Genomic DNA, 14,642 nt, shown 5'->3' on the forward strand with positions numbered 1-14,642 from the left:
CTTTTACATAAAACTTAGAAGCTTTTATCCTGTTTTTAAATTTAAATTTAAATATCCTCATTTTAAAAGCAAAATAATACATGGAATGAAAACTCAAAAGATCATTTTGGAGAATTTTCATACTGTAACATGAGAAGCTTCTTTAAATAAATGAATATTTCTTTTTTTTTTTAGTAGACTGTTAACATTTCACTAAAAGACTGGAGGAAGAAAACATTTAAATTAATTTTTTAGAATCTTTTTTGTAATTGATGATTGTGTGAATGAAAACAAAGTTGCTGTGAACCTGTAATACAAGAAATATTGGCAACTTTGATGATTACATATGTGATTTGAAAGCCTCGTAACACAAACATTGGAAAAATCTCAATCAAGAATCAGTAGCCACTGTTCATAAACCAAAGTTACTCTTGAGAGAAACACAGTGGTTGTCAGTGTCTCTTAATGATTTTGAATATAACTGCTGTAAATGTTACTCTAAAATATGTCTTGTGAATATTGTCCTGGTGACATTTGTTTTCAGAATACAATTCAAAATGTATTCACAAATAAATTTGTATGTATTTTTATTTTTTAAAAACGATTCAAGACTTTTGCTCTGATCTTATTTCTCACAGTTCTCTGTCACTCACTTTGCCCTAGCCACATAGCACAGAGCCTCTGCTGTTCCTCACACATGAAAAGTGCATTTCCATTTCAGGCCCTTTGCTCTCCCCTCTGCTGGCAGTGCTCTGTTGCAAAGCCTGTTTCTTCATTTTACTCAGACCTCCACTCAAATATCACCTCACCAAGGAAGTTGTCTATGATTATTCTAAATAGCAGCCTCTCCCACTTTATCTGTTTATTTTTCCTCATATCATTTATCATTGACTTTATATTTAAAATGTTTTTTGTTTATTTATTCTCTGTAGAGTATAAACACCATGAGGGTAGGAACTTTGTCTGTCTTGCTCATTGCTGTCTACAAGTATTGAGAACAGTATTTGGCATGTCATAGACACTCAATATGTATTTATTAGATTAATGAATAAAGACAATAGAGTAAGAAATATGACTCTCCCTCAGCCCAGTCTTTCATTCATTTTTCCAGGGACACATCTTTTCAGGATGACTTTTTCGTGTGACTTTGTTATACAGAAAGGTGGCCTTTTGTCAGAGAGTATTGTATTTCAAAGGAGATGTTTTAAAAGAAAATATATTTTTGTTGAAGTTAAGGATTTGTTTTTACTTAATTGCAGTGCAAGTTCAGCTTTCTAAAGGAAGACTCATGATTTTCTTCTAGCTACCATACTATATATGCTCACAGATCAAGAATATGGTGATAATTTGGATTTGACTATAGACATAAAATATAGACTGCTTGACATGTGAAATAAGCCACCTGATTAAGGCCAAAACTTTTTTAAACAGTTGACCCTTAAACAACATGGCGGTAAGGGGTAACATCCCTCCTCCCTAGCATGCACTTGAAAATCCACATATAACTTTTGACTCCCTAAAAACTTAAGTACTAATATAATAGTTTACTGTTGACTGAAAGCCTTACCAGTAACATAAACAGTTAATTAGCATGTATTTTGTATGTTAAATGTATTATATACCGTATTCTTAAAATAAAGTGATATAGAGAAAAGAAAATGTTCTTAAGAAAATTGTAAGGCATAGAAAATATATTTACTATCCCTCAGTAGAAGTGGATCATCATAAAGGTCTTCATCCTCATTGTCTTCATGTTGGGTCGGCTGAGGAGGAGGAGGAAGAGTAGGGATTGGTCTTGCTGTCTTAGAGGTGGCAGAGGTAGAAGAGGTGGAAGAGGTGGAAGGGGAAGCAGGCACATTTGGTGTAACTTTACAGAAATACATCATAATTTCTGTCTGACATTTTGCTTTTCATTCCTCTAAAAATGTTTCCAGAGCAGGATGCAGTGGCACACCTGTAATCCCAGCTTCTTGAGAGGATCACTTGAGTTCAGGAGTTTGAGGCTGCACTTTGCTGTGGTTGTGCCTTTGAATAGCCAGTGCCCTTCAGCCTGAGCAACATAGCAAGACCCCATCTCTTTTGAGAAAGTGTTTCTGGCCAGGCATGGTGGCTCATGCCTGTAATCCCAGCACTTTGGGAGGCTGAGGTGGGCAGATCACCTGAGGTCAGGAGTTCAAGAACAGCCTTGCTAACATGGCGAAACCCCTTCTCTACTAAAAACATAAAAAATTAACCAGGTGTGGTGGCGGGCACCTGTAATCTCAGCTACTTGTGAGGCTAAGGCACAAGAATCGCTTGAACCCGGGAGGCGGAGGTTGACAGTGAACCGAGATTGTGCCATTGCACTCCAGCCTGGGCGACAGAGTAAGACTCTCTCTCAATATAAAAAAAAGGAAAAAAAATTCCTATGTGGTGCCAATGTTTATTCCATCATTTGTTTTAGTTTCAGTGCCCTTAGCACAGATGGGTCCATGTTTTAAAAGAAGTCCAAAGCAGTCTTGAATAACCCTTCTGCCATGTTGTATAGTGTCAGTTTGTTTTCTGACACAGTTTCTTCTATGTTTTCTGCCTCAATGTCTGGCACTGGTTTAGAAGCACTCATCTCCATCAGTTCATTTTCTATTAATTCCTCCAGTCTGGTGTCTATGAGCTCATGAATTTCTCCTTGGAAATCTTTACCCCTCTTTTTTTTTTCTTTTTTGCCGTATCCACAATTTATTTCATGATTTTCTTAATTGGCTCTGTCATGAAGTCTGTGAAGTCATGACAACCTCTGGACAGTTTTCTACAGCAAGAATTTATTGTTTTGGGCTTGATGGGTTTTGTTACAACAATGATAGCATTTTCAGTGGTATAATCCTTCCAGACTTTAATGATGTTCTATTTATTGGGGTTCTCTTCATAGCATTCACACTCCTTTCCATAGAGTGCCATGTGTGATCAATCTTAAAGATCCTTATGACTCCCAATCTAGAGGTTGAATCAGAAACATGGCATTTGGGGGCAGGTAGAAGACTCTGATGCCTTCTGTGTTGAACTCATGGGGCTCTGGGTGGCCAATGGCATTTTCTAATATCAAAGTAACTTTAAAATGCAGTTCCTTACAGCCAAGGTACTTCCTGACTCCTCCCCTTTTTCGTAGTCTTCTTCCTTGTAACTGTATAAAATTAGGGTTTTTAAAAATTATGGTAAAATGCTTGGTGTGGTGACTGATACCTATAATCCCAGTGCCTTAGAAGGCTGAGGAGGGAGGATCCCTTGAAGCCAGGAGTTTGAGTTTACTGTGAGCTGTGATTGCACCACTGCACTCCAGCCTGGGTGACTGAACCAGAACCCATCTCTTCAAAATAAATAAAAATGTTATGGTAAAAATATATATAACATAAAGTTTATCATTTTAATTTTAAGTGTATATTTCTGTAGCCTTAAGTATATTCAGTGTCCTGTAAACAAGCCTTTTAAAACTACTTTTAAAACGAAATATTTGTATGCCAAAATACAACATTATTTACTTTATTTTATGAATTTAACAAAAAGCTTATCATGTGATATATAATCCTCTGGGACTTGGTTTTTTTCATTCAACATTGTATTACTAAGATTTAGTGTTTCTGGTATATATAGTTCCTATTTCATTCACTTTCTCTGCTTTATAATATTTTTCAGTTCTTGCCTCTTTGAAACCCATTCTCACAAAATAAAGCAATTTTAAAATTAAAATTAGGTGGTTTCATTCTATTGCTTATGATCAAATAAAACATTTCTCTGGCTTTTTCTTGCACATAGACATAATCCAAGTATTTTTTCCCATGGCCTACAAATCTCTGAATGATTTGGTCTCTTCCACTTCTCCAACATCATTTTCTACAATCATTACTACATCCCTTTCTCTCTGCACTGACAGCTTCTTCCAAGCTTTTTTCTGCCTCCAGCCCTTTGAATTTTCTCTTTCCTTTTCTTGATCTTGACATAGCTGAGTCCTTTTCTTTATTAAAATTGTAGACACAGCAGCATCTCATCAAAGAAGTCTTTCCTCACGGCATGAATTTGCAACCTTTCCCTTCTCCATGCTGCTGATACACTCTTTCTTTTTAATTCTATTTTATTTACTTGACAAAGTAGCCACAATCCAACTTTGTATATAGGTAATTGTGTAGGAGCAAGTTAAATCTTTATATACCAAATTGAACAAAGTTAGCTCTCAGAAGAGGTGTGGGATTATGAAAGGATTTTGTTATTTTTTTAAAATCTATATGCTTTTGAACAGCAATATAACATAATCTTCTAGGGCTTTAATCCTGGCTGCAACACTTAATTGTGTGATCCTGGGCAAGTTTCTTAATATCTCTGCTATGGAACAAATTGTTTTCCCCCCAAAAAATCATATATTGAAGCCTAACCCTCAATGTGATGACATTTGGAGATGGGGTCTTTGGGAAGGAATTGGGTTTAGACAAGGTTACAATGGTGGGGCCTTCATAATGGGATTAGTGCCCTTGTAAGAAGAGACCAGAGAGCTTGACATCCCGTCTCCCCCAGTGTGGGTATACAAGCAAGAAGATGGCCATCTGCAACCCAGGGTGAGAACCCTCACCAGAAACTGACTATGCTGGCACCTTGATCTTGGATTTCTAGTTTCCAGAGAACAGTGGGAAAATAAATTTCTGTTGTTTAAGCCACGTAGTCTATGATATTTTGTTATGCAACCTGAACTGATGAATGCAGACTTTGGTACCAGGAAGTGGGGTGCTACTGTAATGTATTAGTACATTTTCACACTGCTGATAAAGACATACCCAAGACTGGGAAGAAAAAAGTTTAATTGGACTTATGGTTTCACTGCCTGGGGAAGCCTCAGAATCATGATGGGAGGTAAAAGGCACTTCTTACATGGTGGTGGCAAGAGAAAATGAGAAGGATGCAAAAGCGGAAACACCTGATAGAACCATCAGATCTCCTGAGGCTTATTCACTATCACAAGAATAGTATGGGGAAAACCACCCCCATGATTCAAATTCTCTTCCACCAGGTCCCTCCCACAACACATGGGAATCCTGGGAGTACAATTCAAGTTGAAATTTGGGTGGGGACATGGAACCAAACCATCTCATGTAATAAATACCTAAAAATATAGAAGTGACTTTGGAACTGAGTAATGGGTAGAGGATGGGAGAGTTTTGAGGTACATGGTAGAAATAAGGACATTAAGGGCAATTCTGGTGAGATCTCATATAGAAATGAGGAACATGTTATTAGAAACTACAGGAAAAGTGATTGTTGTAATAAAGTAGCAAAGAACTTGGCTATACTGTGTTCTCGTGTTTTGTGGAAGATAGAACGTGTGCTATTTGGATATTTGAAGAACTTTCTAGAGGTATTGAACATACAGCTTGGTTCCTCTTGACTGGTTACAGAAAATGTGATAGGAGAGAGTTGAATTGAAGAAGGAACTGTTAAAGGAACCAGAACTTGAAGATTTAGAATATTTTTAGCCTATCCACATTGCAAAAATGAGAAAGCATGTTCTGAAGAGAACACCAAGTGTATGACTGGACTGCCACCTGATAAAGAGTTTATGGAATTATACAAGCAGAAGCACTGCCACTTTCAACTGAAGGGGAAGGAGATGGAGTGAAATGAAGGAAGGATGTTGGACTTTTTGGATTTGACAGGATATAGAGCTATTCAGCTGTCAACATGTACTGTTCTTCAAAATGAGAAGAAAATGACCCTGAAGGTGATTCAGAGATCATCAGGCCCATTGCCTTGGTTTCAACAGCCCAACAACCTCTGCCTGAAGCCTTGGGGGCAGAGTCATTTGGCAAAGCCTTAGGGCAAACCCCTGCTCATAGGAGCTCTGGGGGTAGACCCACACTAGACCTGTGGGGATGATGCTGTTGCCCCAGTGGTCCCAGAGGCAGAGCATGAAGCCAAAGAGCGTAATTCTTTAGAGACCTGAAATAAATCCCAACATATGGACAGCTAATTTTCAACAAGGGCCCCAAGAGGATGTGATGAAGAAAGGATAGTCTCTTCAATAAATAGTGCTGGAAAAACTACATTTCCACATGCCAAGGAATGAAATTGGACCCTTATCTTACACCATTACATAAACATCAACTGAAAATGGAAAAAAGACCTAAACATAAGACCTGAAACTTTAAAATTCCTAGAAGAGAACATAGGAGGAAAAGTCCTTGGCATAGGCCTTGGCAATGATTTTTAGGATATCACACTAAAAGCTCAGGCTACAAAGGCAAAAATAAATAAATGCGATGAAATAAAACTAAAAGCTTCTGTACAGTAAAAGAAATGAAACAACAGTCGGTGAATTGGGAAAAAATATTTGAAAACCACATATCTGTTAAGGGGTTAATATCCAAATTTTACAAATAACTCGTATAACTCAGTAGTAGAAAACCAATAACCTGATTTTAAAATGGACAAAAGACGTGAATAAACTTTCTCTAAAGAAGACAAAAATGGCCAAGAGGTGTATGAAAAGGTGCTCAAGATCGTTAATCATTAGGGAAATGCAAATCAAAACCTATGCAGTATCACCTTACCTCCATTAGTGTGGCCGTTATCAAAATGTCAAGAGATACAAATGTTGATGAGAGTGTGGAAAAAAAAAAAGAGAACCCTTGTACACTGCTGGTAAGAATGTATATTGATGCAGTTATCATGGAACACAGGATGGCGGTTTCTAAAGAAAAATAGAACTACCCTGTGACTCAGCAGTCCTCTTCTGGGCAAATACCTAAAGGAAATGAAATCACTATCTTATAAAGATATCTGCACTTCCATGTGTATTGTGGCATTATTCACAGTGGCAAAGATATGGAAACAACCTAAGTGTCTAACAGATGAGTAGATAAATTGTTATGTAGAGAGACATAAATACATATATAGTGATAGACATATACTATATATGAATATATAGTAATTGTTTTTTAATATATTCACACACACACAATGGAATATCAGTCAACTTTTAAAAAGAAGGAGATTATGCCATTAGCCACAGCATGGATGAACATGGAGGACATTATACTAAGTGAAATAAGCTAGACATAGAAATAAATATTAAATGATCTCACTCAGCATGAGGACTATAGTTAATAAAATTGCACTGTATTTGGTATTCTTAGCAGGTTTTACCTGCTCTTGCCACAACAAACAAAAAAATAAGTTAACTATGAAATTATGGATATGTTAATTTGCTTGACTGTAGTAGCCATTTTACTGTCTGTATATATCCCATAACATTGTGGTGTATATTAAACATATACAATATAATTTATTTAGAAAACAAAAACCAGTATTGTTTGAGCTTGAAGAGCTAATGGACCCTTAAGAGCCAATTCCTTGTTAGATTTTGGACTTTCTTGGGACCTGTCACCCCTTCTTTCCTCTTTCTCCTTTTTGGAATGGGAATGTCTATCCCATCCCTGTCTCACCATTGTATTTTGGAAGTACATCTCTGGTTTCACAATTTTTTTCTCATTGGGATATTGTAATTTTTGTTTATTTTCAGAGTTCATAATCTACTTAAGCAGCTGTGATCATTATATTTAATATCTTACAGGTTCCTCTACCTGGCATGAAATGGGTAGATAATCACAAAGGTGTTTTTAATGTTGAAGTTGTTGCTGTTTCATCTATCCATACACAAGTGAGTTTTAATAATTTTTATTATCAAATTTCACTTAAATAAATTGAATGTATTATCTAATATTTGTGATGTCAGTTTTGTTACTTGTCATAAATCTGTCATTGCTGTCAGATTTATGAGAATATATGTCAGTTAAAAACATGGAATATTTAGAAGATTTTTTTAAAAAGAATCAACAAAATGTCATTGAATGTCAACAAAAGCAAACATTTTATGTTTCAAAATGTCATTGACTTCATTTTAAATAGTTAATTGACTTGTTTTTTCTAAGTTTCTGGTACATGGCAGAATAATTAGAATTGAGAAACCATCATCAGCTCACTTTATTTGTCATAGACTTGGGTATTTCAGATGGAAAGAGTTTTTAGGGATCATTTGTTCCAAATTCCTTATTTTTGGAATATACCAAGTTCTAATGGGTTTTATACATACTCTTTCTCTGCCTGGAATGCTTTTCCTCCTGGTATTCATTTGACTTATGAATTAGAGTTTCGCTTCCTCTCAGAGAGGCCTTCCTTGGTTACTCTTTTAAACATAGCAGCCTCAGTACAGTATGTCCTCTTACTCTGCCCTTATTGCTGCCTATGCCCAGCTTCTCTGTTGCGCTTTGACTCTGTCACTCTGTGTGTATGTATATAACACACATAAATACACATTTGTTTATTGTTTCTTTCCCACATTAAATGGTAAGTTCCATGAGATCAGAGATGTTACCTGTTGAGGAAAGAGCTTTTCCTTCAACAACCTTACAGTGTAATATGGGAAAGGGTAAAATGTATAATAAAATTAGTACAGTGTTACATATATTAACTAAATTCTTTAAAGTACAGAGGGGAGAGTTATCTGTTCTGCTAGAGACTGAGCTGTTGCATTTGTAAGTAGGCATTTACTACACGGAGAAAGGGTGGGCAACTCAGATGATGAGTAGCAAGTACAGAGTTACAGTAGTCTAAGGACCATCAGGTAACCTGGTGTGAAAGTAGTTTTAAAGTGCGTAGGAAATCATGATGCATAAGGATAGAAGGCTGGTAATAGATTGTGAAGGACCGTGAATGCCATAGAGTCCAGGTAGATGGTAATTTCTACCCTAAATAGAGAACATGAGAGAAGTACTTTTCGGGCCATGCTAAGGGGAAGCAGTTATGGTGCCTGTGAATTTATTTTTGAACCTTTTGAGTTTGAAGTGCCTATGTACTTCAGATGGAGATGTCCTGTAGGTGGTTGTAATTAGTTTGAAGTTTGGGTTTGGAGATAACAGAATAAATGTGATAACTGAAACTGTATTGGTAAATGTGGTTTTCCATGGAGAATATGTAGAGTGAGAAGAAGCAAGTATTTAAAATGAAATTCAGGCTTCACTAACCTGTACAGGGAAAGGGTGGTGTGGAGGGCTTCCCAAAGCAGAATTCGCCAAGGGAAAAGGCTCATAGGGTGAAGTCCAGAGGAAACAAGAAATAAGCTTCCAAGAATCCTCTCCCAGTGGAATCAAGTGGGGCAAGTTGAAACAGCATGTGTGAAATGTTGTCTGCCACGGAAGTTCAGTACAGACTCAATTCCCAGGGTTTTTTACTAGGGGCTTGTCACATAGACACCCTTTGCCCAACATGTACCAAAATTCCACATTCCCAGAAGGAAAGTAGGTGTTCAGCTTATACCATATTGTTTGCACAGATGGTTTAGGCACAGTGAACCATCTCTGTCAATGGGAACCCCCCTGAAATCCAAGTTCCCAGTCATTAGCCCAAGGCCAAACTTGTAAACAGGGCTTTCAAAGAATAGCTGTCTTAAGCCCACTGTGTTAATTCTTTTCTGCACAGTGAGGTAGGGGAAAATAAGCAGACACAGCACCTGTATGCTGTCTTTGGGAAGAAAGTTGGTAATATATAGATCTTACTTAGCAGTACACAGGTGGCTTCCAGTAAAAGAATGACTCCAGTATTATAAGATATGGCAGTGAGTTTGCCTTGTATCCAAAGGCTTTGGAGCTGAAAGACAATAAATTAATAATGGACAAAAGTGGGTTACTCATATGCCTGCCACAATAATTGAACTTCAAACTGATAAAGCAAACTAAAACTAAAAAAAAAGAAAAAAAACTCTTAATTAGTATCAGTAGTTTTCTTAACTAACTAATAGTATTTGAAGTGATCATTTTATAATAATAAATGAAAATAGATTTGTTTAATTGGAAACAATGTTTGTTTACCTATATGAACTTTTTAGTGTTATCAAGTAATATGACATGTTAGTGGTCCGTGGTCCTTTAGAATTGGGAAATGTATAAAGTTGTAAGTGCTTAGTGCTTTTGTTCATTCTTTGTTTTAGGATCCTTATCTTGACAAATTTTTTGCTCTGGTCAATGCACTGGATGAACACATGTTCCCAGTCCGAATTGGGGACATGCGAATCATGGAAAATAACTTAGAAAATGAATTGAAGAGCAGTATTTCAGCACTGAATTCATCCCAGTTGGAACCAGTGGTCCGATTTCTTCATCTTCTGCTAGATAAACTGATACTTTTAGTTGTTAGACCTCCTGTCATTGCTGGCCAAATAGGTAATTTACGTTTGTTTGGGGATGAGACATGAACTCTATAACTTGACATTTCTAAATTTTGTTTAAAAAAAAAAACCATGGTTTCTATTTGCTCTATATAAGGACTATATTTGATTTGAGGTGGAGGATGTTATTTACTTGTTTATAATGCCAGAAAGTGATAACTTTTATTTTATTTTTATAAAATGTGTCCTTTAGGCATATACTCAAATTATAGAAACAAATGTATTTATTTACCAAATATTTATTAAGCATTTACTATGTACCTGACACTGATAGACACTGTTCAAGGCATGGTTCCTGACTTTAAGATCTCACAGACTAGTTAAGAAAACAGGCAAACAGGTAAATCAAATCATGTTGTACTTTACAGGGTGTATAATCTACCTACTCTACATTTTCATTCATCTGCTATCCTCCACTTAATGTAGCTCTTCTTTCCTTCATTTGCTTAGTCTCTGTATTCTCTTTTTCTTTTTTATAATTCTGGAAGGAAAGATGTTTTCATTCCCATCCTTTTCAAGGTTTACTCCTTACTTTTTACTAACAGCTTTCACCCAAATCCTGCAGGGAAGTTGAACTTGAAAGAAATTTCAGCTAACCAGATAGAATTTTTATGTTTAACTAGTGGCACAAAGGAGAGGAGTATTCGATTAGTTGAGTTTTTTTTAGGGGAGACTTATAAGTAGAAATAATTCCTGGGCTGAGTAAAGATGAATAGGAGTCTGACAGGTTAACATTATTCCAAGGAGATTAAACAGCATGAAACAGCATGTGCATAGTACGCAGACATAATGAACTCAGAATGAATTTGGGGAAGAATTGTAAGTAGTTATAAATTGGAGGATTGATTAGAGGTAATATGGAGAGTGGGAGATGAAGTTGGGTCTTCCACACTTTAGGAAATTGGGACTATTTTTCTGTAGGGAATAAATAGCCTTTGAAGGATTTGGTCTTAATTAGAGAAATAACATGACCAAGTTTGACTAGAAAAAGATGGCTGTGCTATGTAGAGATGAGTTAAAAGTGGGAAAACCTACAGATGGGGAGACAAATTAGGAATCTTGCAGAATTTCATACAAAAAATGATGAGTTCCTGTAGGTGACAATGGGATGGAGAAGAGAGAATGGATTATGAGATCATAGAGTGTACAGTTACAGAAATTATAGAAGAAGAAGGTTTTAAGGAAAAAAAGGTTAGCATTGTTTTTTGTTGTAGATTATTTAAGTAAAATAATAGTAATAACAGTAATTGCAAACACTTGCATAGCATTTACTGTATACCAGGAATAGTGCTGTATGCTTTATTTACATTTGAGAGCCAAGATTCAAACTGGTTCCAGAGTCCCTCTCTTATCTAGTATACTTGAGAAATGTCTGCTTGTGAAATTACATCAGTAATTTTAGTCTAAGTGAAGGTAGAAACCAGATTACAGGGAGTTAAGAAGCAAATAGTATAAAATAAACACAAGAAGCATATACTACTCTTTTACGAAGTTAATTGAGTAGGGCAAAAGAGGGGAGACATTTTAGCATGTTTACATGCTGAGAGAAATCAGCATATGAACATGCTCAAATGGGAGAAGGGAGAAAAATATATGGGGAGAAAAGAGGTTAATCAATGAAGTAGTTACGTGAGACAAGAGTAAAGGTGATAGATCACTCTTACATAGGAGAGGGCACTAATTCCTTTGGAGAGGATATAAAGTAGTTTCAGATTCTGATAAATTTGTAGAAAATATGAGGATTTTGGCCAGGTGTGGTGGCTCACAACTATAATCCCAGCACTTTGGGAGGCCAAGATGGGAGGATTGCTTGAGGCTAGGAGTTCCAGACCAGTCTGGTCAACATATCAAGACCCCATCTCTAAAAAAAAAAAAAGGAAAAGAAAAAAAAGACACGAGGACTTTCATGCTTTATACATTTCTTCTGTGAGACAGAAGGCAAGATTTGCTAAGGAGGGATTAAGGAGGACCTGAGTTTTGAGAAGGATTCTGGTAACTTAGAGTAGCCACTGTGAGAAAAAGGAAAAGGATTAACCAGAAACACAGGTAGGATAACTTAACTTCACTCAGGTTTCTGTCTCTGGTCTCTTTCCCCTCTAGTTCAGTATATATAGATTAATCTTCCTAAATGACCATTTTATCTGGTTATTCTACTTTTGGGAAAACTTAATTGGCCTCATTATCTCTTCATAATTTCCTGTCTTGGTTAAATAAATTATAGAATCTAAGATTCTATTGCTCAAAGTGGCTGTTCAGTTTACCCATTTATTCAGTATGCTATTTATCACAATTCCCCAATTTTTGTAAAATTATTGTTATATACTGACTTGAGTGACTGAGTAGGTGTTAGTCTTACCTCAACCTGTTTTTCTAGCCCTGCCTTTTTTCCTCCTTCTAATCATTTTACAGATTCACTCATTCCAATCAAGTTGCTTATTCACTATTTTATTATGATATTATTAATATTTTCAATAATCCATTTTGTTATTTTTAATTTTTTTAAACAGAAGTAATATATGCCCTTGTATGCTATTTAGATTTTTGGAGTAATCTTTAAAATGAGAAGTTGCTTCTTAAGGTATTACACACAATGTATTTTCTTTTTTCTTATGTACTTTGTATTGTTTTACTAGATAATAGATATCTGTTAAGCGTTGTTTTCTTTTTTGACTAATCAAACCCATGTAATTTTTGTCTTAAATTAGTAAAATGAGTTATTTCTCATTTTGCTCAGAAAAGTATTTTTGGCTCAGCTAATCCAAGGTGTCATTAAAAGTCATTTATCAAATAGTAATCATCTTTATACACTTACTGTGTAATCACCATATTTAACGTATGTAGAGATGACAAAACTTTGGTGTTTGTGGAATTTACAGTCTAAAAATAGTTAAAGCAAAGGTATTTTCTTCTTTCTCAAAAGTTAACCTGGGTCAAGCATCTTTTGAAGCCATGGCATCAATTATAAATCGACTGCACAAAAACTTGGAAGGAAATCATGACCAGCATGGCAGAAATAGCCTTCTTGCATCATATATTCATTATGTTTTCCGCCTACCAAATACTTACCCTAATTCATCATCACCAGGTATTTTATTCTTTTTACTATGAAACTGTCTTTCATAAATTATATGTTCATGTCAGTATTGAGATAATTTTGTAGTCTGTACTGTGACCCATGTATTCAATAGCAAACATTTATTGAACACCTGCTAAGTACCATTCACTGTGCTAGGTGCTGAAGTTAAAGGGATAAATAAATTACATTTTTGGTCATCTTTTTTTTCATACAGTTTTCTTTAGTTTGAATTAGGGTTCTTGGTTGAATTAATTTTTGGAAATGAACTTTGCAAATAACTTTGTCTCTGGAAGCATTTTATCATTCCTTGTTAAGATAAGGAATTGCTTGCCCCTGTAATCCCAGCTGTTTAGGAGGCTGAGGTGGGAAGATCTCATGAGCCCAGGAATTTGAGGCCAGAGTGAGCTATGATCTTGCCAGTGCACTCCAGCCTGGGCAACAGAGTGAGATCCTGTCTTTTAAAAATAAAAAAGACAAAAAAAAAATAGAATCTTGTATTTGTCATTCAGAATGCTATTGGTCATTTAAGGAGAAATGTGGTGGCTCGGTAGTTTTCTGAAAACCCTTTGAAATCTACAGTGATATAAAAGATTGTTCCTAGAAACATAAAAATTCTATCTGGTTAGCTGATCTCTTCATGGTCACTGAAATAATATAACCTTTCTGAGTATTGGAGACTCAACTTGTTATTGTCTTTCGTGTACCACTGGTGATAGTGGAGGTAGTGGTGGGAGATGTCTTAGTGTGAATAATCCTTTAGTTGTTCATTTAACTAACTAATGATTATGTTGTGCATATCATTTAATCTACTCACATATATGTCCGTATGACACTAATGATAATGGCAAGTGCCCTTTATCAGCTGTTGGCAATGTTAACATTCATAACGGTGACTGATAATTGTGACATTCCTCATGAAAACTAGACATAATAGTAACCTGATTTTAAGTTTCAGCCCAATTTGTTTCTTCACTTAATTGCAAAAAGAAAAGCAATTGACATTTATATTCTGGTTTATAATTTACTGACTTGATTTTTAAAATTATACCACTTGAGGACATGAGTGTGTGAGTGATTATGTAATATCTACAACGCTACTCCATTTACTGTTTTATTCAGTACACTATTAGAATTCCACAGATTTTGTACAACATCGTTTTTTTACATGCCAACCTGAAAGAGTGTATGAATTAATTAGGTAACAGGTATGTATTAATATCATTTGCAAATATGACATTCAGAAAGATGAAGATAAATTATCACTATAATTCCTGGATGTTTTATTTTAAAAATAAAAGACAGGTTGGAAGATGATGTTAGGCTTGATTTTCTCAGACAAAAGGGAGTCTT

General features: G+C 35.7%; 1 protein-coding gene across 1 annotated transcript in view; it reads left to right on the forward strand.

The window, feature by feature from the left end:
* The window catches only part of DOCK7 (dedicator of cytokinesis 7), a 259,128-nt gene that overhangs the window by 124,582 nt on the left and 119,904 nt on the right, over window positions 1–14,642 (forward strand). The window contains 3 exon segments of the mRNA XM_017877272.1: window positions 7,568–7,654; window positions 9,980–10,211; window positions 13,137–13,301. Of these exon segments, the coding sequence (XP_017732761.1) occupies window positions 7,568–7,654; window positions 9,980–10,211; window positions 13,137–13,301 (484 nt within the window).

This window comes from Rhinopithecus bieti, unplaced genomic scaffold (assembly GCF_001698545.2).
Source record: "Rhinopithecus bieti isolate Rb0 unplaced genomic scaffold, ASM169854v2 scaffold_6380, whole genome shotgun sequence".
Taxonomy (NCBI): domain Eukaryota; kingdom Metazoa; phylum Chordata; class Mammalia; order Primates; family Cercopithecidae; genus Rhinopithecus; species Rhinopithecus bieti.